This window comes from Chrysochloris asiatica, unplaced genomic scaffold, assembly GCF_000296735.1.
Source record: "Chrysochloris asiatica unplaced genomic scaffold, ChrAsi1.0 scaffold00054, whole genome shotgun sequence".
In the NCBI taxonomy this organism is placed as follows: domain Eukaryota; kingdom Metazoa; phylum Chordata; class Mammalia; order Afrosoricida; family Chrysochloridae; genus Chrysochloris; species Chrysochloris asiatica.
Window position 1 is genome coordinate 9,826,107 of NW_006408572.1, and position 24,932 is coordinate 9,851,038.

Sequence of the window (24,932 nt, forward strand, 5' to 3'; positions counted from 1 at the left end):
CAACACAATATTAAATAGGAATGGTGATAAAGGGCATCCTTGTCGGGTTCCTGTTTGCTTTCAGTTTCTCACCGTTGACAATAATGTTGGCTGTTGGTTTTATATTTTGTTGTTGTTGAGTGCTGTCAGGTCGGTTCCGACTCATAGTGACCCTGGATAGGATTTCTGAGGATAAACTGGTGAGTTTAAACTGCAGACCTTGTGGTTCAAACCAACCTTGCAATTTTGCATTTATTCTACAATGTCACACCGTATATGCTCTTAAATGTGTTGAGGAATTTATCAGTAATTGATGTTGGATTTTGCCAGGACTATTTTTTTTGTTTGGAGTCTTTTAGTGACTTGATCTATTTCTTCTTTTTATTACAGGTCTGTTCAAGTTTTTATTTTAGTCTGTGCTAGGTTAGGTAGGTCATGTGTTTCTAGAAATGTGTCCTTCTAGATTTTCAAATTTGTTGGAGTATAATTCTTTGTAGTATTCTATTATTATCCTTTTTATTTCCATTGATTCTGTTGTGATGTCACCTATATAATTTATTTCTATTATTTGCATATCTTCTTTTCTTGTGTTAAATTTGCCAATGGTTTTTTGATTTTATTCTTTCAAAGAATCAACTCCTTGTTGATTTTTCCTATTGTTTTTCTATTTCCTATTTCCTTTATTTCTGCTGTAACCTTTAGTATTTCTTTTCTTCTGGTGACTGTAGTCTTATTTTGATCTTTTTCTTAATTGTTGGAGATGTTAGATTAAGGTGTTGATTTTGGTTCTTCCTTTGTTTTGGATGTGTACATTTATTGCTATAAATTGTCCTCTGATCACTGCTTTTGCTATGTCCCAAAGGTTTTGAGTTGTTTTGTTCTCATTTTGACTTGATTCAAGGATTTTTTTTTTATTTAATTTTTTATTTTTTCTATTACCTAGTAGCTTTTAAGCAGGATGCTATTCAATTCCCATGTTCAATTTCTGCCTCAGGAACCAGTGGAGAGTCAGATCCTCAATCAGTCCCAACTCAGAGGGCCTGGCTTGATCCTTTCCTGTAGCTTGATCTATCTAGCTCAAAATACTGAATGTAAATGCCACAGAGTCAGGAAGCAAAAAACTAAGCAAGAGGGACGAGTGGTGACTGTGGTCATGGGAGAACATGACTATTTCCACATCTTCAGATTCTTCAAGAGAAGACAGACATTTAATAATTAAATGTTGAAACACAAGCCAACAAAACACCTACCTAACCAATCAAAATACCTAATATGCCCTCAAACCCTCAGTTTGCACTTAGGGATGGAGCTATCACCCTCAGGGTGTGACTCTGAGCTCTGCTGTTCCCTCTGTGGCAGAGGTTTATCTAAGATACGGGCATGGACCCTGGGAACCAGATGAAGTGGGGTGGGAGGCCGCACTGAGTGGTTTCTATTAATCAGCACAGTTTCCATACCTACCTATAAAAGATCATTCAGCAAGTTAAAATTAATATTTTGTTATTTGAGAGCGTCCATGAGTGAAGGCCAGGTGTGGCGCTGTAGGATAAACACTGGAAAGCAAGGTCGTTTAAACCACAAGGTTAACAGTTTAAACGCACCTGCCGCTCCTCGGACACCCTACACATTTTTCAACCAAAACTGGTTGAAAGATGCCCTTCCCCCACTCCCTGGGCATCTGGAGCAATAAAGGTCCCATCCTTTTCTTCTGCCCTCCCAGCAGCATCTGGGCAACTACCCAGATATGCACTTCACTCAGAAGGCCCTTTTGCTGAGCAAAGCTGCTTTCTAGAGCCTTCAGGCCCAGATGTTGTGTGATATTCTGAAACGGAGCCGGAACTTGCTGCTGCCCTACACCTACCTGGACCCCACGGGTTGAGTGAGAGCATTATTGTCACGAACTGAAGTTCGTCTTGGAGTGCCCGGCCGCATGGCCCCAGCCCCAAACCTTCAGCCCAGTCCTGCCACCTCCCAAACCCCAGTAAACGACCAAACATGCACTGAATAAGTCTGAAGTGTTTTAGGGGTTTTTTGGTGGAAAATAGTCAAGCAAAGGCAGTAGAGGCGAGCCTGAAAAGGCCAATCTAGATAGAAATACTGTTTTCAATCAGCACAGGATCCAGGTAGCAGTAGGGGATGGGGAGGCACTTGTTGCGCTGGCGGATGTTTTGTGAGATCTGAATCAGCCGCTGGCGAAACGCCTCCATGCTCCTGCGCGGGACCTCCTCCACGAAGTGGATGTCGGGGAAGTGACCCAAGGGTCGCTGCGGGCACAAAATCAGGACGCTGGGACGGAGCTAGCCCCTCCATTGTCCAGGACTACACCCCAACCCTCCCTGTATGCCAGAAAACCTAGCTCCTTTCCTCTCCCTCTAGCAGCGTTTATCTCCCTGCTTTCCATTTTTGATGTCTCCTTTCCACTCTTGGTCTCCCAGCTCCCAGCTGTTCTTAAACTCAGAGACCCTCTACCCCCAACTCCCGCCTGCATCCTGATGCCCCAGTCACCTTATCATCAGGCTCCCGACTGAGCGTCCAGAACACCAAGAGAATGATGCACGTGGTTTTTACATCTGGCAATGTGTCCATGAAAGTCTCCTCAGTGGTCAGCCCCTTCACCTGCATGGGTGGGTTCCTCATGGATGTTGGGAAGTTGGGCATCCAGGAGGTATACTCGAGCTGTGGGGTGGAGTAAAGGGTGCATTAGGGTCACAGAGCGCCCAGGATTTCTCCTTCTACCAGAGTCTGACCACATTCACCCCCATCCTGCCTTGGAGTCCTGCAGTGGTGGGCTGAGGCCGGGCTGGTTTTGGAACTGAGTTGAGATCAAGGATGGGGCTGAGGTTGGAGAGACATTGGGGTAGAGTCTGATTTGGGGCTGAGATTGGAGCTGTGAGATTGGGGTTAAGGCTAGCCCAGGACTGATTGCTGAGACTGAGGTTTAAACTGGGGCTGCACTAGGGATTACGTCTGAGGTTGGGTTTGAGGTTGTGACTGGCATTGAGGTTAGATATGGAACTGTGAACTTGGGTACCTGCCCTGTGTTGACAGCTGCGTGCTTAGCAGAGCAGGTATAGATGACGATGGTGACATACCGGATCAGCTCAGGCACTGTTCGCAAGCATGTGGGAAAACCTAAGGGGCAAGGGACATTCCAGGCAGCGTCAGTCCTGCTCTGGTCCTGGCTGCCCAGCAGAGGGCATGGCCAAACCCAGCTCACCCAGTCTTGCCAAAAATCCAACCTGCCGCATCCATGTCCTCACCCTGCCGGCTTGGCCCTCCTCCCAGTCTAGACCACAAGCACCTGTCTAGGAGGGGCCCTCAATTGTCTTCTCCAGGTCCCCTAAGGGAAGTCCCTGGTCCCCTGCCTGGTGAAGGTTGAGGAGGAGCTTTCTTCTGTTGAGGAGAGACCTGAGTTTCTAGCCTGGTTACTTCTCTCTCCTTCCCCACCCCACGGAAGACTCTGAACACTCCAGGTGGATTTCTCTGTAGTCCTGGGTCTCACAACTCTTCCCTAATCTAGCTGCTTGTTTCTCTTTCCTGTTGTCTCTTGTGAGTGGTCCTGGTTGCTATGATGACCCCAATTCCAAAAGTCCAACTATGATGACCCCAATTCCAAAAGTCCAACTATGATGACCCCAATTCCAAAAGTCCAACACATTCAAACCGGACCCATCATCTTCCTCTCATGTTCCCCTAGCTCAGGGAATGACATGCTTACTCTACCCAGTTGTGAAAACATAAAACTGGGGAGTCATCCTTGACTTCTCCCTACTCCTATCCTCCCCCATTTCCAAGTCCAAACTAATCACCAAATTCTGTTATTACTATCTCCCATCTAGCTCTTGAAGTCTCTTCATCCCCATAGTCCCCACCCCCCAACCCCTAATCAAGTCCCTGTCACCTCCCTCCTGAAGACTTCAACTGCTCTTTAAGAGATCTGTCTTCCAGATCTAATGCAGATTGATTATTCTAACATACACACCTCATCTCCTCACATACTCCACCCCTCCCCTACCCCTCACCCCCGCTCAGGTTCACTCTAAACTCCTCAACCAGGCTGTGTGATCTAACCCTGCACAGGGCCTCAGTCTTAGCCCTGTGGAAAGCCTGTCCAACTCCCAGCCTATGTTCCAGTGCAGGAAACTGGGAGCAGGTCCCTGGATTCTCAGTGTTTTCTGGCTTCTAGGCCTTTCCTCATACTGTTCACTCTCAGAGCTTTCTTAACCTCATCCTCTTGTCATCTAATGGCTAACTTCCCCTTCCTGAAGATTCCACATAATGCTCAGTTTGCTGCTATCTATTTCCACCCCTATTGGTGTAGTGCTGTGCATTAATGCGCCAGACAGCAAAGTCATTTGAACTTCAAGGTCGGCTGTTCAGGCTCACTAGCTGCTCCTTGAAAACCCTATATGGGGTCATTATGGGTCTTTGACAGCACTTAACACACACACACACACACACACACACACACACACACACACACACCATGGGAGTCCTGGTGTGGCACTGTAGGTTAATGTGCCAAACTGCAAACTGGATCATGTGGTATTTCTATTTCCAACTTTCTGAGGAGGTGGAATATCATTTTCCACTGTAGTTGAACCATTTAAACGGAAAAGTCGGTGGTTCAAACTCACCAGTTGCTCCTTGGAAACCCTATACAGGGTCGCTATGGGTTGGAACCGAATCGACACAACAACACAACAACAACCCTAACACACCTTCCCCAAAACAAGTTAGGTGCTTCCCTGGGCTCTTACAGCCTCCTCTCTGGGTTTCCCATAACACTCATCTTGCATGGCCCCCTCCCTGTTGGTTGTGAACTCCTGAGGACAAGCACCTTCATCTGTCTCCTTTCCTTTTGCCGCCACAATAACCAATACAGTGTTTGGCACAAAATGGTAATGTGCCAGCGAGTCATTCCAACTCACAGTGACCCTGTATAGGGTTTCCAGGCAGTAAATCTTTATGGGAATAGAAAGCTTCCTCTTTCTCTGGCAGAGCGGCTGTTAGAGTCAATCTGCTGACCTTGTGGTTAGCAATCCAATGTGTAACCACTATGCAGATGCTTGATAGTTATTTGTTGAATGGATACCCAAGTGACATGACGCCATGCTTCTGGATCCTGTCAGCTCCCATGAGCTCCACACTGCTCCCTAACAACTCCCCACCACCCCTTCCAGCTCTCCATCATGCCCATCCCATTGGCTCCCCACCTGATCCCATCAGCTCCCCACCAGCTCCTACCAATTCACCACCAACACCCCAGTGCCTTCCACAGTTCCCACCAGCTTCCCATCAACACCTGTGCCCTTTCCTGTCTGAGTTCATGTCCCATTTCTCAATCCAAAAAGATTAATTTCTGGGTGGGGGACCAAAGCCCCTATAGATCTCTGCAGAGATGACCCCCAGCCTCTGAGCTCACACAGGGACCGATGACAAGCTATGACTTTCCCAGACATGGCTTCTCCAGGAACCAGGGAAAGTCTGTGACAAGACCTCCTTTAGGTCACAGTGAATCATGCTCTGGCCCAGCCTGCAAGGACACACAGCCTCAGGTCCCAGCTGGGTGTCTGGGTGTCCAGGCCCATACCTGAGCTCTCTCGTCCTAGCAAACACTCCTTGAATATCTCCTGCACCCAGCACTGCAATTCCGGGTCAGCCTCCACAGCGGCATCATTCGGGTAATAGTAAGTGATGACCTCTGTCACATACCTGAGCAGAGAACAGGGCCTCAATTTGGACCACCCTTCCATCTCCCCAATCTTGCTTTACCCACCTCCCCTAGGATGCCCTGGAGTTGCTCAGGCTGGCCTGTGGTGGGCATGGCCTTTGGGGCAGAGGTGGAGAGAGTAGCCAGACAAGATCAGAAGGTACTTAAAGCCCACCCGAATAAGGGTCAGGAGTCCTGGTGTGGTGCTGTGGGATCAGTACTGGACTCCTAACCACAAGGTTAGTAGTTCAAACCCACCAGCCTCTCCTTGGAAACCCTGCACAGACTTGCTATGATTGAGAATTAATTCTGTGGCACTTAACAATAAAAATAAGGGTCAAATGAGGTGCACAAATGGTCAGCAGGGGTGGGCTAGGGGCCCAAACCAGGAAGGGGCCCACCAGGCCTCTTAGGCTCTCCCAGAACTTCAGTGTGTGACTCTATCCCCAATGTGAAGCCCCTGTTCAGCATTACACCCAAGCACTGGCCCTTTAATGTTCCCCTCGCCCCCTCCAGCATCCAAGGTTTTCCACTTTGAGTGTTCCTCACTGCTGTTCCAAACTTACCTCTCCAGTGCATCCCACACTGCCAGGCAGTCATCGCGATAATAATATCGGGGCAGGTCCTGAACCCCACGCTCCACAAAGTCATTGGGGAGGTAGAGGCTGTCATAGGTGATCTCTTTCAGAGCCCGCACCATCACCTCAGCAAAGCCCTCTAAGCCTAGGGATGTGCCCTGTACAGGAAGAGGCAGAACCTGAAACAAATCCTTCTCACCAGGGGTCCCACCTACCTCAGGTCCCCCCTACTCCCACCACAGAACCAAGTGAACATTCTTCTCACCCCAGTCCCACCTTGCTCCATCCCCCAGGAGCCCTGGCACCCCAGCCCTGCCTCTGTACCCTTTTAGACATAACCCCCACTTAACCATTCTTCTCCTCTCCCTCCAGGCCCCCACATGATCTAAAGGCAAATGAAAAGTCCTGCTTTCAGTCTAACTGCAGAGGGCAGAAGGAACTCAAAGGTCTTGCTGGGGTGAGAATGGAGGCCTTACCCTGGCAGAGAGTCCCCCCTCATTGAGGAGGAGGGCCCGCCCAATGCTGTTGATCTGGATGGTGAATCGAGTGTGGGGAACGAGGAGCTGTGGGGAGAAAGTGAGGGGAACAATGAGAGTTGACTGAAATGACCTCCCCAAGGAGCTCAGCACCTCCATTTTTTTGTAGCATCAGCCTCTGTCACTTACAGATGTCCCTACCCTAAGCCCTCTCTTGTGAGTCCCCAACTGACTCCCCAAGTCTAACTGGAATCCTGCTCTCTGTTGGGTGACCCAGTGGCTTTATGTGGCTAAGGTGATGCTTCCTGGGAACCCTTTTCCCAAACCCATACCTTGTAGAGGGGGTGGCACATGGGAAGCTGTCTTATTACAGCCAGGCAGTAGGCTTCAGCCATGAGGTGGGTCTCCAGCAGGTGGGAGATGGCCTCGTGGCTGTAGAACTCAGCGTAGCGCACCCAGGTCTTGGCCAACAGCCAGTCCCATTCAGAGTCACTGGGCAGGAAGATGGGGCAATCAGGCCCGGGGGTCTGGCTGAGCTGGGAGTGGGGAAGAAGGGAGGGTTAGCCGCTGCAGGAGGCACCCACTGTATGAGGGAGCAGAGGGTAGTTTGAGGAGATTAAAATACCTCCTACATTCCAATCCTTGTCCTCTGAGCACACCAAGTTTGCTTTTACTGTTCCCTCGGCCTGTAGCACCTTCCCGTTGGGAACTTGGCAGTTCCCACTCATTCTTCAAGGCTCAGCTCCCAAGCTGCCTTCATTGAAAAGTCTTCCTTACTTCAACCCCAAGGCCATCAATTCAGATGTGTGGGTTTGTGCAGTGCACAAAGGTGTCCAGCCCCCCTGGGGAGGGGCCTGAAATCCAGTTTGGTTCCACTGAAGCAAACTGCACAGTTCTACTGAAAAGCCAGGAGCATTGGAGCTTCACTGCTCCCCTCATAGGGGACACCTTTCTCTAATTCGCACATGGTCTTTGCGGGGAACCTCTGAGGAGGAAGCACCTCGAATATTCTCTGCTGTCCAAGCAGACTCCCAAAGTGATGGCTAAATCTGATTAACTCTGTATTCCTCACAGAGGCCTGGCCCACAACTGGGATTGATTTATCTAAGGGATGGATGAGTGAAGCCAAAGAGAAAAGTTCAAACCACTAAGGACCTTCCCAAATCACCTCTACATATATACACAGAGTTACCGCACACTATACACATTAGTGCAACCAGAGGGACCCAGAGACACACAATGGCAGCGCATAGATATGCACCCATAAGGACACACAGATACCCACCTCAAGGCTCACAATAGGACTATCCATTTGGTTACATGTATGCACAGTGGCTGACACACAAGAGCCCACTTAGAGGAATGTCCCAGTTCACACACCAACAAACATGGAGATGTATGTGCATACATACAAACAGATTGTCCCCCACAGATAGTACCAGGCATAACTATAAGTGTACATTTAGACGCGCACAGACTCACACACAAGCACATCAGGCTTACTCACGCACATATACACACAAGCTGACCCTCTAACTACAAACTCACTCAGATGTACACGCAGGAATATTCACGAACACAAGCAGTTTACACACACACATACACACACAGGTATACATGCATGCTCAGATGCAGTGCACAGAAGCTCATGAACAGGCAATATGCTCAAAATGGGCTTCAGGCTGCATCCCAATCACCTGAATAGCGATGGGCATCACGTTTCCTTCCGGGTCAAGGTAGAGCAGGCAGAGGGGAGCGCAGTGGTGCTGCTTCTGACCGTTCAGCTCGACGGTGGGGATGCCCTCAATGATGCGATAGTCTGCCAGGTAAATGTTCCCCTTCTGGAGGGGAGACATGATGGGCGGGCAGATAAGGTACCAACAAGGGGCACCTGTGAGCTGCATAGCAGACTGGAACAGGAGTGAAGTATGCAGGAGTGGGTGGGACCCAAGCAGGGTGGGAAACCACGGCTGGCAGGGAAGGAGGAAGGGAGTCAGGAGGAGGGTCTCACCTCCAGCTCCGCTTGCAGGCACGTTCCATCGCCCAAGAACGGCGCCACCATGTCATTCGTGACGGGGAACTTATCTGGGATCCGCGTGCAGCGGCGGATCACGCCTGGGTTGATGCCATTGAGGTATTGGTACCCAAAGAATCGGTCCTCTGCCCAGTGGTTGGAAACGTATTCTAGAGGGACGAAACGACGCGGGGCATCACAACCAAACCCAAACCCTCCTCAGGGTCAGAGAGACAAAGGGGGGGGGGCGGACCGCGACACAGAAAGCAAAGGACACCCAAGAGGCCCCCGGGAGGAACACAAAGCCCCCAAGCCTTCCCTTGCCCGTGGGGCCCAGGGCGACGTTTTCAAAGCGGCCGCCAGAGGGCGCGCCCACCTAACTCTCCCTGGGCCCCCTCCGATGTGAACCTGTCCTTCCATTCCACTGGGGTAAGTGGGGTCCTCCTGCCTCTGTGACCTGTCTCACGTTCCTCCCACCAAAAACCACCTGGCACCCCCCGGGTTCAGTTCGGAATGCCCCACCCCATACCGGAGATGAAAGTCTTATTAGCAGGGAAAATTTTCTTAATGTCTTTCAGTCTCTTCCACGAGTGTTTGCAATCCACCAGACCGCGGATCTTGAATGAGAGAGCCCTAGAAATGGGATGAGGAGCCGGCATCAGAGAGGCTGCCAGGCGCCCGCGGGACCCTTGGCAGAGTTGCCCCGAACCCCCTTAGGGCTCTGAGTCTTAGGGTCTAGGTCTCAGAGTCTCAAGCTCTATGTCTCCATAACTCGATTCCAGGTTATGTAGGTCTCTGGGTGCCTGGTCTCAAGGTCTCTGTTTCTCCAGATCTCCGCATCCTTAGCTAAATCCTTTTAGCCTTAGCGTCCCTCCAGAGATGGAGGTGGGAATGGAGGGGTGAGGGTTGGGGTGGGGATGGGGCCGGTATTTGACGGAACCCTTACTCTCCCCACTAGCACATACTTACTGGGGCCCCAGTCGGAGGAAGAAGGAGGCAGTCTTGATGAAGGAGAAGCGGAGATTTGAGTTCAGGTATTTGGTGGCCTTAATGTTGATAAGAATGGGGAACCCCGGAATGTAGCCATTCCACCTATATAGGGAGGGAGGCAAGGCTGGGGCTGGGCACTGGGGTCCCGCGAAGGGGACAGAAACCCAGGTGTCTGCCGTGGAAGGGCACCCAGGGGCAGCCTCGGGACCTTACTCGGGTCGGTTGGGGTTGCGGTGCCGGCGCACGGGAGGACGGTAACTGGGAATGTGCACGTAATTGGGCAGGCCGGGAACGAAGACTCGCCAGCTGGAAAGATAAACCGAGATGGTGGGTTCTGGTGCCCAGAGGTAACACCCAGGGCCCGGCGCGCTCCCTGTCCCCGTTGTCCCGGGTCCTGACGCCCTCTCCCTCACTGGTATAAGTCCTGCTTGGCTCTGATCTCCTCCTGTCGGTGCGCAAGGAGGATGGGTAGCGTGTCATCCGCAGCAGTCTTTCCTGTTGGGAGACACAAGGGAAGGCTCAAGATTCAAAGTTTAATCCCCAGCCCTGCAAGCTCCCTGCTTACTCAGGGGAGTAGTTCAACTGCTACCCGCCTCCCCCAGATCAGTTCTGACGGGTCCACAGCTGAAGGTGCATCTTCTGGGAAAAAATCAGACTTGGGCTCACCCTCTTCCGACTTGCTCTATCCTTGGGTTCAACTCTGCTGATTCTCACAAGTTAATGCTTCTAAACTTATTGAAATATTAATAACTAAGTTATTTAGCACGTACTAGGTACTGGGCACTTTCTGTACACGTTCCTTCTATAATCATTTAATTCTCATAAGAACAAGTTTATGAGGCAGATGAACTATTATCACAACCCCTTCTTCATATCTCCAATATCCAGAAGGTTCTGGAAATCAAATATCCTCCACCTCTGCCAAGTTACATGCTCTCTCTCTCTCTCTCTCTCTATATATATATATATATATAAAATATGTCGGAACCGAAAGAGCAACTGGTGGGTTTGTAGTGCAAACTGACCTCGCAGCAGCCCAGCATGTTATCCTGCAGTGCCACACCAGGACTCATATATATTGCTTCTCTGAAATCCCATACAGGGTTGCTATGAGTCGGAATCAACTCAACCGCACTTAACTATGGCTCTGTGGGTTAATGCACCAGACTGCAAAGTCCACTTGAACCACAAAGTTGGCAGTTCAAGCTCACCAGTCACTCCTGGGAAATCCTATACAGGGTCACTATGGGTTGGAACCTACTCAATGGAGGGGTTCAAACCGACCTTGTGGTCCAGTGCATATCCTACAGCACCACACTAGGATTCTTTCTCTGTTAATTAAAATTTATATATCCTTTATTTTTCAAGAGAAAGATGAGACTGTCTTCTTCAGTCAAAATATATAGTCTTAAAAATCCTAAAGAGCAGTTCTACTCTGCCCTACAGGATTGTTATGAGTCCAAATCAACTTAATAGCAATGGGTTTGGGTTATTCTTTATTTAACTTACTTGGTTTAACTATTTCTAGTTTTTATTAAAATGAGTATATTACATAATGCCTTCTAAAAAATTGAATTTCAAAGCACATCTAGCTAAGTATCCATACTATCCTCTCATTTTACAAGGAGAAAACCATCAATACTACATAGAGAGAAGGTAGAATGATTAGATTTGAACAATCGTAGTCAGCTTTTGACAGCTGGTTCACCACATACAGTCACCACAAAAAAAGAAAAAAAAAGAAAATCACACACAAAAAAACCAAATTCCAGTCATCAAGGAGTAGATTTTAACTCCCAGCAACACCATGTGTTGTAGAGTAGAACTGCGTCTTCTATGAGTTTCCAAGATACCTCTGGCTGGGTTTGCACCATCAGTCTTCTGATTAGGTAGCCAATACTTAACAAATTGCACAACCCAGAGAGACTATACTCATTCATACCACTGCCTGGTGAGCCTTCTCTAAACTGCTTTTCGACATTACCTCATCGGATTCTCATATGAGCCCTCTGATGTAGGTTTTGTTGTTTGCCCCAATTTACAGGTGAGGACACTTAGGGTTAGAAAAATTTAGAAATGAGCCCAGGTGTCACAGCCATGTCATGCCCCATGACTTTTCCTCAAACTCCCCCTTCACTGCCCTCTTCCTTGTCCATCTGCCTCAGCAGATGAATTGTTGGTGAATGGTGCCCCATGGAGTTGGGTAACACATAAACCCAGCTTGGCTTCATCGTCAGGGCGGGAGTTTTGCTTCTTTAAGAGCCCCATGGGTGACTCAAGTCTCCCTGCCCTGGTGTTGCATGGCAGCTGCTCCACCCAACCCCATTCCTGCTTGGCTACCCAGCATCATCCTGCCAGGCCCCTGCATCCACGGCACTCAGACCTATCACTGTGGGAAGAAACTGCTTCCCCAGCAAGGATCTCACCTTACATCCCCACCCTTCCCCAGGCCTGCCTCCCTCTGTCCCTTGCCTCTCCTTTCCCCAGCTCAGATTCCAGTCATCTCCTCTTAGAAGAAGGCTCTAGCCACAAAGCAATGATAACTAGGAAGAAGGGTGGTCCGAATTAGGGAAGCTAGAGTGCCAAGACTTCAGGGTCCTCTTAGTCCTCCCCTCCCCGCCACCTCAAGGTTAAGACCTGGGAGTTAAATAAGAACAGGCCTTCAGTAGAAGACAGGGCCACATATGAGGAAGCTTCACAATGTTCCTGAAAAATGTAATTATCTTTCAATTCCATTTGTCACAAACTTTTTGAAGCCTCCTCATATTGGGAAGTTGGCTCAAGCCCCCCAAGCAAAGGGCTCAGAGCAGTGGTAGATACACGTTACTCAGGGACCTGGGTCCTTTCTCCAACAATCTGCACTACCCAGGGTTCCCTCATTCCAGAAGGACCCTTTAATCCAGTAAGAATCAGGTCCATTCCAGTAGGATGCCCAGTGATTCATACAGAGTGTTCTATGGTGGCCTGATTGAGGTTTCCCAATTGCCTGGTTGCAAATGGTTAATACACTTGACTGCTAACTGTAAGACTGACTGTTCAAGTCCACCGAAAGGTGCCTCAGAAGAAAGCCTTGCCAATCTACTTCCAAAGAATCAACCACTGAACACCTTATAGGAAGGACATAGTTCACTCTGACATATGCGGGGTTGTCATCACTCCGAATCAACTCAATCACAACTGCCTCTTGTTTTCTGGGTTTGGTTTTGTTAAAGTAAACTCTGTTTGGGAGTCCTGGTGTGGCGCTGTGGGATAATGCGCTGGACTGCAAGGTCATTCTGAACCACAAGGTCAGTGGTTCAAACTCACCGGCCACTCCTTGGAAACCCTATACAGGGTCACTATGAGTTGGCACTGACTCGACGGCACTTAACAACAACAACAAAAAGCCCTGTTTGAGAAATAAGGTGTCCTGTTGGAATCATGGAGTCTTGATATGGTGCTGTAGGATAAGCATTTGACTGCTAACCACAAGGTCTGTAGTTCAAACCCACCAGCTGCTCCTTGGGAACCCCTACACAGGGTCACTATAAGTTGGAACCGACACTGACTCGACGCACTTAACAACAACAGCAACATTGGAGTCACAGAGAGTCTTTCTGGAACAATAGAACATCCCTTCCATTTAGAATATGCTCAGTGGGGAAACCAAGGCACCATAATTATGTCCAAGACCTCCTCTTACAGTACCATGGAGAACTGTTGAAATAATAAGGTTTCTTAATGAACTAAGTTGGGATCATGGGGCATCCTTTTAAAGTAACAAGACTTTCTGGTGAAGTGACAGAATCCTATTGGAATCATAAGGCATCTTGTTGGAATAACAGGGCATGCCTTTTGATTGGGCATCCTATCAGTGTCCGGAGTCCTGCACTTAGAGTAGCAAAGTGTCTCTTGAGAGTGATGGGGCACTGTGTGGATGTCCAAGGGAGGAGTGTAGAATTCTGTCCCTAGCCAGGCACTGGGGTCCTAAGAGCAACCTTGCATCTCCTGCTTTCCCACTCAGCCTTAAGAGCTAGTGTAAAAGCTGCAAGAGTTCTGGGGAACCTCTGGTGGAGCTAGCAGCTGGCTGGCTTGATAGGTTTAGAGTAGTGTGTCCTGACCTTACACCAGGAGCTGGGCGGCAGGACTGGAGTGAGGAACTCAAGAGCATGAGATGGGAGTGAAGGCTCACCTGTAGCTTCCCGGAGTGCCAGGGTCTCATAACCATCCATCCACTGGTAGGCGGGGAAGTGGTAGATGCGGCCATTTGGTGTGCAGATCTGCACGTAGTTGCAGTACCAGGAATTCTTGGGGAAGAAGGAGGAGCGTTCCTTGTGCAGGCGGATAAGGATGAGCTCTCCGAGGTCCTGCTGGCACTGCACAGTATATTCATCCACCTGGGCAGGGCAGCAGGGATGGTTGAGAGGACAGAACTGGACCCTGGTTTCCTCAGGCTACCGTCTAGCCTGGCCCCTCACCCTGCTCTTCTGATTGATGCTCATCTCCCTGAACTGGAGTGTTGGGGAGGCAGGAATTTGACCTCTTGCCCTCCAGTCTGGCTGTTCCCTGCTAGGCCCATCCACCCAGGGCTGGGTAGGACCCCAGCCCCTCTCTCCTCTACACCCCCAGCTATGGAGGTCCTATCCTCTCCCTCACCACCTGAGGGTATAAAGGGGTCCAAGTAGGGCCCAGAACCTCCCAAATCTCCTGGACCCATAGATTAGGGAAAGGTGGTCCAGCCAGCCCCACTTATCCGTGAAGATGTGGAGATTCAGAAGAGGCCTTAGGTAACCAGAGTGACCTATTCAGGCCACACAGCAGCAGGTGGATGGGGCTGGCTTAAAGTCAGGGCTGAGAGCCCAGCTAAAGGTGCCTTCCATCACGGAACAGATGGTCCCCACCGGACAGGCTTATCCAATGCCATTTTAAGTCACAGAGAATCCAATGAAAATTTAAGCCAACTGTGATACAGCTTAACTTAACAAGACTGAGTAAGAATGGGAGAAAGGGCTAAAGGAGATCAGGAGGGAGGCACCAGAAAGGAACAAAAGAAGAGGGAGCGGGAAGGTTGGAAAGGACTACTGAAAGATGAGCTGTGGAAGAGGAAAAGGAATGACTGATAAAAGAAAGAGAGGAGCTAAGAAAGAGAAGCGATAAAAGATGTTGAGCCCGGATGAAGGAAAGGAAGCCCTGGAGACCAGTGAGTGGGAGGTGGGTAGGAAGATAGGTTTGGGTTATGGGATATCAGAGCCCCTCTTGACACCCTCTCCCAAGGCTCTCCAACCTCTTCTGGACACACTTTATCCCTCTGCCGGCCCTGCCCTTCCTACTTGGATTCATCCACATCCCCAACTGCACCTCCCTACCCCCACCACCACACACACTCACTCACCGCCCCAGTTGCAAAGTCTCGTCCAAAATGGTTCAATAGTTGCTTGTGGCTTTCTCCCTGGGTTCCCACAATGGTCAGCGAGATGGAGTCCAGTGTTCCTGACATAAGGTCAGTGCCTGTGGCCACCTTAACTTTGTAGGTGGCCATGGCTGCTCTTCAGGAAAAAATGGGGGGCTCAATCCCAGATACTGTTGGAGGGCCACACTGGGGCCCAAGCCAGGCCAGACACGGAGGAGCAGACAGGGCCAGCCTCCCGAGGTGGGTGGTGAGGGCAGCAACAGCCTAAGCCAGGAGAAGCTACTGCCCAGGCTGGCTAAGAGCAGAGCCAGGCAGGCTGGGCGGGGCTAGTGGAGGGGAGGTGAGTAGGTCTGAGCTCCAAGCCCTCTGGTAGCTGATGGGAGGGGATGGCAAGGCACGCAGGGTGCTGGACCTGCCTCTGAGAGGGCGGATTGAGATACCGTGGAAGAAGGAGACTTCAGGGTGGGGAGCCAGTCCATCCTGAGCCAGGGCCCCAGGGAAGTTGGGGGAGGGGGCAGGTGGGGCCCCCAGATCTTTATCAGCCTAAATAGCTCCTTCTTCCTGCCCACCGCTGTTGGCGATAGTATTGGCACCCCTAATAAACAGGACCACGGGCAAGGGGTGACCTGCATTGGTTCCGGGGCACTAGTGGGTGTGGGTTAGGGGAGGGGGTGGCACAAACTTGCTGTCTGGCTGGCCTGGTCATTCTGCTTTGGCAAGTGAGGCAGGTAGTCGCTGCTGCCGAAGTCTGGCTTATCCTTCTGCCCCAGGGCCCAGAGTCTGTGACAGGGAGGGTGGTAGGTATTGAATCTCAGGCTCAGGGCACTCTAGAGATACTATAGGGCAAGCTGGTCAGGGCTGGGAAGGCATATCTGCTGCTTCCTTTAGGAAGCCAGCTAAGGAGGCACTGGGGTTGAAGATAAAAATCAGAAGATGGTTGGGGTGAATTTTGAGACATAAAAATTAAGGCAATAGTGGATAAGTCTGAAATCCCCATATATGCTGCAACATGGGTGGACCTTGAACACATTATGCGGAGTGAAATAAGTCAGCTACAAAAGGACAAATATTGTATGATTCCACTTACATGAAATATCCAGAATTGGCAAATGTATACAGACCTAAGTCTATTCATTATCAGGGCTAGGAAGGCGGGAAAGACTGAAGTATTGATTGTTGTTGTTGTTAAATGCTGTTGAGTCAACTGACTCATAGCAGCCCTGTATAGGGTTTCCAAGAAGCAGCTGGTGGGTTTGAACTGCCAACCTTGTGGTTAGTAGTCCAGTGCTGATCCTACAGCACCACACCAGGAGTCCAAAGTATTCCTTAAGGAGTACTCATTTTCTGCCTAGTGTATCAGAAATTTTTGGAAATGGGTAATGGCAATGAACATAATTAGCATCACTGAATTGGACATGCCAAAATACTGAAATTATAAATGTTTTGTTATATATATATTTTCCATGTTAAAAAAAAAAAAAAAAAAGAATGGATAAATAAGTTGTGGTATATTCATACAACAGAGTCCTGGTAAGATAAGCACTAGACTGAAGGGTCGGAGATTCAAACTCACCAGCCACTCCTCGGAAACCCTCTACAGTGTCGCTATTGAGTCGGAACTGACTCAACAGCACTTAATAACAACAACATAGTCACGCAAGCAAATTCTGTACAGCAATAAATCTAATCTCACCAAGAGTATATTGAGTGAAAGAAGCCAGGCACAAAATGCTCAATGACCTCCGCTGATACAAATGCTAAGAACAGGCAAAGCTGAGCAACGCTTACAAAAATCTCAAGAGCGGACACCTCAGGACTTGAACAGAAGGGAGCTAGAAATGTTAATGATATTAGTTTTTTCTGTGTGTCATCAAGCATCTTCTGACTTTTGTTGTTGCGTGCCTCTGAGTCTATATGACACAGAAGAACTACCTAGGTTTCCTAGGCTAACATCTTTGCAACAGCAAATAGCCAATTCTTTTCTCCTGCTGAACAGCTGAGAGGTTTGAAACACCTACCTTAAGATCCTGGTGGCACTGTAAGATAAGCACTGGAATGCTAACCACAAAGTTAGCAGTTCAGACCCACCAACTGCTCCTAAAGAAACCCTAGACAAGGTCACTATGAATCGGAACCAACTTGAAAGCACTTATGGTTAACAGCCAAGCATTTAACCATTCAGGTCTCTTTGTTGATGGTATGGAGGGCACATCATGAATTTTACTGTATAAATTTTGACCCTCAATTTTTATGAAGTACACATTCCTCAGTGGAGGGAAAGAAAGAAGCTGGGAAGATGGCTTGAGGTAAAGTTAGAATCAGGGTTGGGATCCATTGGAATTGAGTTTGTTGGAAAATAAATCATTCATCGATCCATTCATTCACTCCACACATAATTATTGAATGTGTATAGTGTTTTAAACACTGCAGATATAAAGAAGGAATAAAATATGCTTTGAGCTCAGCTGGGAGGCAAGGACAAGAAACAGTAAACAGATTTTTAAGTTCTCTGGAGAAAAAAATGAACACTTTTCTTAGTCTTCTCAAAGCACAAGTAAACATTTTTTGTGTGTAAAACTTTGTGTAAACATTTTAATAAAACTCTAAAAAAATTTCTGTTCAGCTCTTTTACTTTCTTACAGTCACTTTAGCTTCTCTGCATGCAAAATCAAGTTTCAGAGTCTCCTATAACATCCATTTTGGTCTTTTCTTTCTTTCCTATATTTTTAATGACCTTTTTTGCTTTCTTCATATATGATGTTCTTGACATCATCCCACACTCTTCTGGTCATTAGTGTCTAATGCATCAAATCTGTTCTTGAAATGGTCTCTAAATTAAGGTGGGATGGATATATTCAAGGTCCTGGTTTGGCCATCGTGGAGTTGTTTTCATTTTCTTAAGCTTTAGCCTGAATTTACTTCTGAGCAATTGAAGGTCTATTTCACAGTCAGCCCCTGGCCTTGTTTTGGTTGATGATACTGAGTTTCTCCATCATCTCTTCGCATTTACGTAATCAATTTGATTCCTGTGAATTCAATTAGGTGAGGTCCACATGTATACTCACTGTTTATTGTTGAAAAATGATTTTTGCAAAGAATAAGTTGTTGGTCTTGCAAAATTCTATCATGTAAACTCCAGCATTGTTTCTTTATCACCAAGACCACAGCTCCCACATACCAATCCTTCCTCTTTCCTTCTAATTTTCAGTTAAAAAAAAAAAATTCAAGCAGCAAGGTCTTAAGTTCAAATCCACCAGCCACTCTCTGGAAACCCTATACATGGTCACTATGAGTCAGAACCAATTCGATGGTACTTAACAATAACAACATTGACAAAATATTGAATGATGCGAGAAGCATCAAAAGAAGATGGAAAGAACACACAGAGTCATTGTTCCAATAAGAATTTGTTGATGATCAGTTATTTCAGGAGGTACCACGTATGATCAAGAGCCAAAGGTACTAAAGGACCTAGCTTTGTTGAAAGTATTAGCAATGAACAAGGATCCAGGAATTGACAGAATGCAAATTGAAATGTTTTAACAAACTGATTTAGCAGCGCTAGAGGCACTCACTCATCTATGACAAGAAATTTGCAAGATAGCTACTTGGCCAATCAATTGGAAGAGATCTATGTTTGTGCCCATTCCAAAGAAAGATGACTATTGTTGTTGCGAAGTACCATCAAGTCAGTTCTGGCTCATAGCAACCCCGTATAGGGTTTCTGAAGAGCAACTGGTAGGTGGGAAACGCTGGTTTTGAGGTTCAAACTGACCCTATGGTCCAGAGCTTATCCTACAGCACCACAGCAGAAATGCAGAAATCATTGAACAATATCATTAATAAAACATGCAAGTAAAATTTTGCTGAAGATCACTCAAGAGCAGTTATAGCAATACATTGATAGGGAGCTGCCAGAATTCAAGCTGGATTCATAAGAGGACACAGAATGAGGGATATCATTGCTGACATCAGATGGGTTCTAGATAAATGCAGAGAAAACCAGAAACATGTTCATTTGTGCTTTTCTGACTATGCAAAGGCTTTTGCCTATGTGGATCATGACAAGTTGTGGATAATGTTGAGAAGAATGGATATTCCAGAACACTTAGTTGTGCTCATGAGGAAACTGTACATAGGCCAAGAGGTAGCCATTCAAATAGAATAAGGGGACACTGAATGGTTTAAAATCAAGAAAGGTATACAGAGGGTTGTATCATTTCACCATACTATTCAATTGGTATGCTGAGCAAATAAGCCGAGAAGCTGGGTTATATGAAAAAGAACATGGCATCAGGGTTAGAGGAAAACTTATTAACAACCTGCAATATGCAGATGACACAAACTTGCTTGCTTTAAGCAAAGAGAACTTGAAATACTTACTGATGAAAATCAAAGATTTACTGATGAAAATCAATAGCTTTCAGTATGGATCGCACCTCAATGTAAAGAAAATGAAAATCCTCACAACTGGACCAATCATAATAGAGAAAAGATTGTAGTTGTCAAAGACTTCATTTTGCTTGGACTCACAATCAGTGCTCATGGAAGCAGCAGTCAAGAAGTCAAACGATGTGTTGCATTAGGAAAATCTGCTGCAAAAGACCTCTTTATAAAGTGTTCAAGAGTAAAGATGTCAGTTTGATTACTAAGGCGCACCTAACCCAAGCCATAGTATTTTCAATTACTTGATATACATGTGAAATTTGGACAATGAATAAGGAAGATTGGAGAAGAATCAGGGCTTGATGTTGGGGAAGAACATTGAAAGTACCACGGACAAACAAAATCTGTCTTGGGAGAAGTACAGCCAGAATGCTCCTTAAAAGCTAGGGTGAGAAACAGTGATGCCTGAGAGGGAGGCAGAGACGATGATGACGTGGAGCAATGGAGCTGCTGGGGACTTTAGATCTAGAGAGGGAGAGGGACTGTGTGCTGAAGATTAGGGGTGGGGGTAGTGTAGGGGGCAGACTTGCAAGATATACCCTTTCGTTGGTTGATGATGTATGGAGGGGATTGTAACCATGTCAATGAAACGATATACGATAGAATGAATGTAAAACTAATGTTCTCCCATGTAAACTATCATATAATTCACAATAAAACATTACAAAAATTATAATGTAAGAATATAATAAATATTAAGAGATTAAAAAAAAAAAAGCTAAGGTGGTAAGACTTCATCTCTTATATTTTGAACATGTGTTCAGGAGGAACCAGTCCCTGGAGAAAGACATCATGCTTGGTAAAGTGGAGGGTCAGCAAAAAAGAGGAAGGATACCCAACAAGATGAATTGGCACAGTGGCAGCAACAATGCACTCAAAGCTGACAACAATTGTCAGGATGGTACAGGACCAGATAGTGTTCCATTCTGTTGTGCATAGGCCCAACAGGAACAACTTGATGGCACCTAAAAACAACAAAAATAACCCAGTGGGAGTGAGGGTTGGGGGAAAAACTGTGTTTAGGGTAATGTTGGGACTAAGATTAGGAGCAGGGTGAGAGAGGGTAAGAGTTATAAGCATTTGGAACCCAAGGAGGAGGAGACAGTTCCTGTCCCCTTTTGCTGAATTTGCCTTCCTTCCTTCCGCCTCCTATGGGCAGTTCCTGTCAACCAGGAAGCACCAACCCAAGTGTTCTCCCTGGTGGCACCCTTCTGGCACCATCGAGGAAAGGTCACAGTGCCTCAGGCCAAGTCAGGGCCAAAGGGGGCTGAGATAGATGATTCCAGTAGGTTCCCCTGTAGAGTTTGGGGACCATGAATGGGGCTGAGATTGCAATTCAGGTTCAAGAATAGGGCTGAGGATGGAGGTAGGGATTGAAATGATTTTCATAGGACTCAAATCTGGTCATTTCAGTCCTCACTCCACAACCGGGGATAAAGCCGGACAGCAGGTCCTCCATGGCTTTTGGGATAAAGACATCACCCCTTCATTTGGCCCTGACAGCTCTGATGGCTCCAGGGGGTCTGGTCCCTGCCTAGGTCATTGGCCTCTTCTTCTACAACGTTTTCCTATTCTCTTCTGCCTGTGGCTGCTTTTCATTCATCGATCCACAGACACTCAATGAATAATCCCTTACTATGCGCTGGGCACTGTAATATAACCAAAACAAAACCCTGTCCTCGTGTCCTCATGGAGTTTACATTCTAGTGAGAGATATAGACAATGTTACCTAATTATTGTTGTTGTTAAGTGCTGTTGAGTCAGTTCGACTCTGTATAGGGTTTCTGAGGAGCCGCTGGTGAGCAATGAGTTTACCGTGCAGTTCAAACTGACCTTGAAGTCCAGAACATTAACCTATAGCACCACACCAGGACTCCATGTTACTTAACAAATAGGTAAAATATGTAGTGATAAGTGCTAGAGAGAAAAAAAATTAAGTAGGGAGGTCAATATGGATAATAAACTTTATATAGAGTGTCCAGGAAAGGCTCCTTGAGGAGGGAACTCTAGTGCAAAGTCCCTAGGAAGTGAGGTCAGCTCCTTCCCACCACAGGACCTTTGCATACATTGCTCCTGCTTTATCTCTTGCTATTGTTAAAATCCCGCTGAATCTGTTCCAACTCCTAGCAACCCTGTATAGAGTGTCCAAGGATCGGATAGTGGATTTGAACTACTAACCTTTGGGTAAACAGTCCAGTGCTTATACTGTAGTGCCAGATCAAGATTATCTCTTAGACCTGGTTAATACCTCTTTATCCCAATAAGTGCTTTTTCAAAGGAGATCAGATGTAGTTCTTAATAACTCTCATCACACAATAGACTGTGACTGATGTCTGTTTCTCCCCCACTAAATTGTTGTTGTTAAGTAACTCATAGCCACCCTGTCTGTACAGGATTTCCAAGGAGCAACGACTGGTAGGTTTGAACCACTGACCTCCTTGACCTCCTTGCGGCTCAAACTGACCTTGTGGCCCAGTGCATTATCCTTCAGCGCCATACCAGGACGCCATTCAGGTAGGCTGCTCATAATTTGATTTTCTCCCCATTGCCTGAAGTGGGTTACAAGTTGAGATCTACAGTTCAGAGGAGGCATTCTGCTCCTGTAAAGATTTACAGCCCTATGGCACCTTGACAGCACACAGCCCTAACCCCCCACCCCACCCCCACCATTGCCAGACATAGCACCTTGCACCTGGAAGATTCTCAATACATAGATTCCCCAATGGTTGATTGGGTTAGGGATAAGGTCAAAATCAAGGTTGACTATTGAGTCAGGGATTAGAATTAGGATGAAGATTCCGGGAGAAGAGTGAGAGTAGGCTCAGGGAGTGATGTGAAGGAGGGGATTGAGCTAAGGGGAGGGAGGAAGGAGTAGGGAGGAGGCTCGGGATGAGAGTCATGCCAGCATCCAGGTGATTGGCAGTACCAGCTCATCTGCCTGGGCACAGTGGTGTCCTGGGAGTCATCTGGCCGGTCAGGCACACCTTCCCGGACTCTAGCCTTGTCACCCTCAGAACTTCTGGGGGATGCCCAGAGCCTGAAGCAATGCTTGAGATGCAAATTTCATGCAAACTCCCTGTGCCCCCAGAGGCTGCTGAGTCATAGTGAGGGGGCTGGAATGAGCAAATTGAGGCTAGGGACTGGCTTAGGGTTTGGAAAAATCCCACCCCCAGGTCACTTAGGGACACAGGGGCAGTTGGGGTAAGAGGCCTACCTTTAGCCTTTTTTCTATTAATATTTTTTTTATTGTAATTTGGGTGAAAGTTTACAGAACATATTAATTGTCCATTCAAACAATTTCTACACATTTTGTTTTGTGATATTGGTTGTAATATCCTCAATGTAACAGCACTTTTCCCCCTTCCTCTCTGGGTTCCCCATTTCCATTCTTTCTTCTCTTCTTTCCCTTACATCCTTCTGAGCTTTGTTTGTAAGCATATATTGCTCTTTTGGTCTCAAATGGTTGGTTGTACTGAGCAGTACGTTCCTCCCTGGTGTTACTATTTACTTTATAGGTCTGTCTATTATTTGGTTGAAAGTTGATTCCGGGGATGGGTTCTGTTCCAGGTTTGAAGGGTATCTAAAGGCCATAGTCTCTGGGAATCCCACTCGTCTTTCTCAAACCAGTAAGTTTGGCCTTTTTGTTTTTGAACTTTGCTGTACTTTTATTATTGTGTCCCTCTCTGTCACAGTCCAGTTGATAGTGGTAGCTGGGCGTCATCTGGTTCTTCCGGTCACTGCATAGTGCAGACTGTGGTTTACATGGTCCACTAGTCCTTTGGATTTTCTAAAAGTCTTTGATTTTCTTCAGTCTTTTATTTTTGCATTAAGTAGTAAATTTTCAATTATCTCATTTCTTGCATTTGAAATATTCTTTGATGGCATCCTTAGCTTGAGATTCTTTGCCGTAGTCTTTAACAACCATACAACTGCCAACCAACACAAAACCAACCAATTTTGCAGAGGCCTACCCAGTCCCCTAACTTCTTGTTGTCATCAACCTTAATCAGGTTGATTTGGTGTTCGGCACATAAGGCCTCGACTAACTTGACATACATAGGCTCATGGCAGTTGGATGCAAGCACACAAAGATGGGCTTGGCGCTTGTCTAGGGCTTTGGCAGCTTCGTGAATTCTGCGTGCTAGGCCATCATGGATGAGGGTGGTCTTCAGCACCTCTTGTAAAGCAGTGTTAATGTCCATGACCCCTCCAGCAGCAATGCCTTCCTTGGCCATGGTGGTGGGTTACAGGTGGAGCCAAATCTTGAACGCACCTGGGCCTCCACCTCTGCACAGCTCGGTGGCCACAGGAAAGAGCTCTTCAATCTTTTTTGTTCCTGATGAGAAGCATCTAATAGTTGCATCATAACCCTTAGCCCTTGGAATCCAGTGGCAAGGTCAGTGGGAGTAGGGATGGGGGGGAGCACAGGCGGTCTGGAGGATAGGGTGGGAGGGAGCTTTGGGGGTAACGGGGATGGAAGCTGGTGATGCTGAGGAGACTAATGTCAGCACAAGCACTGGAGTTTACCGCCTCTGTAATAATCCTCTCTCAATAGGTCTCCTCCATCTCACTCCTCTCTCCCTCAAAAGCAGGAAGAGTGTCCCTGGATTTGAATGAGAATTGGGTTCTTGAGGAACATAGAAGAGCAGATTGGATGGTGGGAATTCGAGTGTTCAGGGACTAGGGCTGGGCAGGATTTGGCATAAGGATGTAGCTGAGGCACTCCCAGTTAACGACCAAAACGTGGTTACATGACTCTTGAGAGGTTCTCAGTTGGGCTGAAGAACTGGTTCTCCTGGACCAGGGGTGGGACCTGGTGAGCAGAAGAGGCCCCTGGGATGGATGCGAGCTCAACTGGGTTGGCTCACCATGGCCGCCCACACAGGAAGCCGAGTCTTCACTGCTGGGACATCTCCCCAGCCTTGCCCCCACCCCATGCCCTTGGGCCCCACCCCATCCCCAGGACACAGGGGAAAAAAATCAAATCAGGTCACTCCACAAGGACGTGTATGACCTGACTCTGTCCACCCCTTTTGTCATCTCATTCCAGCCTTCTCTCTACTTCTATAACCCACATCATTCTGGGTTCCTGTACTTGCTGCACACTTGGTCTCTAACACTGTCTTAGTTTCTCAGTGTAGCTGTATAACAGAAATACCACAAGTGCGTGGCTTTAACAATCATTTATTTTCTCACAATTTAGGAAGGCTAGAAATCAGAATTCAGGGTGCTGGCTATGTGAGACTTTTTCTATCCACTTGGGGAAAATCCTTGTCTTTCAGTTTCTCTTCCTTGGTTCCTTTTCCTTGGAGAACTCTTCCTCCCCTTCCATCCTTCTGAGCTTTGT

General features: G+C 47.4%; 1 protein-coding gene and 1 pseudogene across 1 annotated transcript; both read right to left on the minus strand.

Annotated features, from left to right (window-relative positions):
* Positions 1–2,063: 2,063 nt before the first annotated feature.
* ALOX12B (arachidonate 12-lipoxygenase, 12R type) lies at positions 2,064–15,268 on the minus strand. Its single transcript, XM_006863398.1, has 15 exons — positions 15,122–15,268; positions 13,922–14,126; positions 10,164–10,245; positions 9,964–10,056; positions 9,730–9,852; positions 9,290–9,393; positions 8,758–8,930; positions 8,444–8,587; positions 7,079–7,282; positions 6,747–6,833; positions 6,259–6,428; positions 5,573–5,694; positions 3,011–3,111; positions 2,485–2,655; positions 2,064–2,243 (listed from the first exon to the last, which is right to left on the minus strand). Exons 1-15 carry the CDS (start codon positions 15,266–15,268, stop codon positions 2,064–2,066), a joined length of 2,106 nt encoding a protein of 701 aa, XP_006863460.1.
* Positions 15,269–23,435: 8,167 nt separating this feature from the next.
* On the minus strand, positions 23,436–23,820 carry LOC102840082 (annotated as a pseudogene).
* Between the last annotated feature and the right edge of the window lie 1,112 nt (positions 23,821–24,932).